Source organism: Curcuma longa, unplaced genomic scaffold (genome assembly GCF_044706935.1).
Source record: "Curcuma longa cultivar G26 ecotype Majalengka, Jawa Barat unplaced genomic scaffold, ITB_CL_G26_1.1 contig_14640, whole genome shotgun sequence".
NCBI lineage: Eukaryota > Viridiplantae > Streptophyta > Magnoliopsida > Zingiberales > Zingiberaceae > Curcuma > Curcuma longa.
The window spans coordinates 1-2,950 of NW_027429836.1; the positions used below are offsets into that span (position 1 = coordinate 1).

Genomic DNA, 2,950 nt, shown 5'->3' on the forward strand with positions numbered 1-2,950 from the left:
TGGGGTTCTATGCTCTTCGGAGCGGATAGAATCCGGATCGCAGAACGGGGATCCAGATCGCCAACAGGTTTGGCTAAACCGACTTAAAACCTAGGGTTTATTGTAACCATTGAATCGGTTACTGTAGTGAATCAGGTTCAATCTTGGTTTGCTTGGTTCACTAACCAAACGACCTTCTATTTGACCCAAACTAATTTTGTTCAATTCGTCTTTGCAAGATGAATCTTTTCATCCCTTTTATTTTGTCAAAACCTCTTCCATTACGAACCAAACCAAGTTGGTTCAATTTGATTTAAAATTGAATCATTTGGTTCACTAATCAAACGACCTCTGATTTGAACGAAATAAATTTCGTTCATTTCATCTTCATAAGACGAATTCATTCCCTTCCACTAATAAAAATTTCTCATATCATACATTCTCCCCTACTAATAAAAATTTGATCCCCAAATTTACTATCTTCATACTATAGTGTCGAAATATCATAATAATATGTTCTCGTTTCCGTTCAGGCACCGACATCTCCTGAAGTAATCCGGCTGGTCTTTGGTGTTCAGCCTTTACCTGCTGACATACGAAACACCTCACAACAAAATCTGCTATATCTCTCTTCATGTCATTCAACCAATAGGAGCGCTTCAGGTCCCGATACATACGAGTACCACCTAGATGTATCGCAAACCTTGATTGGTGTGCCTCCTGCAATAATTCCTCTTTCATCGGATACTGCTCTGGAACACAAAGTCATCCTTGAAATCAAAGTATCCCATCTGTGTCACAAGAAAACTCTGAATGCTGTCCGGAGTCTCCCTTGCTGTAGATAAACTGAATATGTTGGTCGCTAGCTTGTGCTGACTTGATCTTCTCTACTAGATTTGACTGAGCAAACATCGAAACCAAAATACTATGTTGAGTCTGACCATGCTCCACCAATCTCAACACAGAAAATTGTTGGTCCACTGATTAGCCAGAATCCCACGAGATTTTTGGTTTAGCGCATCAGCAACCACATTAGCCTTCCCTGGGTGATAATTAATGGTACAATCATAATCCTTCAGATACTCCATCTAATGTCTCTGTCTAAGGTTCAGCTCCTTCTGCATGAACAAATACTTCAAACTCTTATAATTGGTAAAAATTTTGAAGGTAACTCCGTACAAATAGTGTCGCCAAATCTTCAGAGTGAAGATAATAGCGGCATACTCTAAATCATAAACAGGGTAGTTTTTCTCATGGTCTTTTAGTTAACGAGAAGCATGGGCAACCACCTGATCACGTTGTATCAATACTACACCCAATCCCTGAAATGACGCATCGGTATAAAGTATGAATTCATCTTCACCAGAAGGAATCACCAAAATTGGGGCACTCACTAACCGCTGCTTAAGCTCCTGGAAGCTAATCTCACAAGCCTCTAACCAAATGAATTTCGCCTCCTTTTTGGTTAGACGGGTCAGCGGTGTAGCAATACGAGAGAAATCCTCTACAAATCTCCGATAATAACCAGTCAACCCAAGAAAACTACAAACCTCACAGACGGACTTGGGCTGCTCCCAACTAGTAACTGCCTCTATCTTCTGAGGGTCTACAATAATACCTCTGCTAGATACAACATGTCCGAGAAATACCACAAAAGATAACCAGAAAGCACACTTGCTAAATTTTTCATACAACTGCTCTCGATGTGACGTCTCTAATACAATGCGGAGATGCTGCTCATGTTCTACCTCTGATCGAGAATATATCAAAATATCATCAATAAAAATAATAATGAACTGGTCCAGATACTCCAAGAAAATCTGGTCCATCAGATCCATAAATACAACCAGAGCATTGGTGAGATCGAACGGCATCACCAAAAACTCATAGTATCTGTATCGTGTACAGAATGTTGTCTTCTGTACATCCTCATCTTGTACTCTAAGCTAATGATAACCAAATCATAAATCAATATTAGAGTACACGTAGGAGTCCTTCAGTTGATCAAATAAATCATCAATACGCGATAAAAGGTATTTATTCTTGATCGTTACCACATTCAACTAGTGGTAATCAATACATAACCTCATAGATTTGCCTTCTTTCTGACAAATAGGACTGGGGCTCCCCATGGTGAAACACTAGGATGAATGAAATCCCGGTTGAATAACTCCTGTAGCTGGATCTTAAATTCCTCTAATTCCTTTGGAGCCATACGATACAGTCTTAGACACTTGTGTCGTTCCTGGGATTACCTCAATAGTAAACTGGATCTGCCTCTGGGGTGGCAAGCTAGGAAGCACGTTCGAAAAAATATCTTGATAATTACGGATGATACAAAATCGGAAGGACAAAAAACCCTGTCTTCCTCTGCTTGCTTCAGAAATAATAAATACCCTCGGCACCTACCGTCTAACATCCTCTGAGCTTGTATAGCAAAAATAATGGATACAACATCATTCCGAGTACCAATGAATTCTCAAACGGGTTGATCCGGAGGTTGGAAGGTAACCACTCTAGCTCGGCAATCCACTGTAGCATGATACATGGCTAACCAATCCATATCCAGAATAATATCGAACTCCATCATATCCAGCACCTGAAGGTCCACTGTAAGGGTATAACCGTCGAAATCCAACGGGCATCCCTTGATTTGCTGATTGGTAGTCAGCACTTCTCTTGAAGGTAAAAATAATATTAGACTACACGATCTAACTATAGTAATTCTCTCAATTTTTTTCAAAAATAATCTAGACATGAATGAATGTGAACTACCACTATCAATCAAGGTATCTACATATATGGAATAAACATAAACCATACCCCAAATGACCAATCCATCGGCCCGCTGCGCCTCCTCTCGTGTGATAGCGAAAACAGGACCAACCTCTACGCTAGGAGGCTGGTATAGTTGAACGAGATGCGGTTTACCTCCGCTCTGGTTGGAACTAACTCTAGGGTACTGACATCT

The 2,950-nt window shown here is 40.3% G+C and overlaps 1 protein-coding gene across 1 annotated transcript; it reads right to left on the minus strand.

Moving 5' to 3' along the window:
• Window positions 1-1,244: 1,244 nt before the first annotated feature.
• Window positions 1,245-2,624, minus strand: LOC141816156 (putative mitochondrial protein AtMg00860). The gene is made up of 3 exons (XM_074703989.1): window positions 2,535-2,624; window positions 1,827-1,925; window positions 1,245-1,727 (listed from the first exon to the last, which is right to left on the minus strand). Exons 1-3 carry the CDS (start codon window positions 2,622-2,624, stop codon window positions 1,245-1,247), a joined length of 672 nt encoding a protein of 223 aa, XP_074560090.1.
• Window positions 2,625-2,950: the final 326 nt, after the last annotated feature.

What these genes read in the sequence shown, in the direction of transcription:
- LOC141816156 (XM_074703989.1), bottom strand. Translation starts at nt 2,624, where the DNA reads ATGCCCGTTGGATTTCGACGGTTATACCCTTACAGTGGACCTTCAGGT. An exon ending in ATTATTCTGGATATGGATTG is followed by an intron (nt 1,926 to 2,534) that starts GTTAGCCATGTA and finishes GGTTATCATTAG; the next exon opens with CTTAGAGTACAAGATGAGGA. An exon ending in TCGATCTCACCAATGCTCTG is followed by an intron (nt 1,728 to 1,826) that starts GTTGTATTTATG and finishes TCTCGATCAGAG; the next exon opens with GTAGAACATGAGCAGCATCT.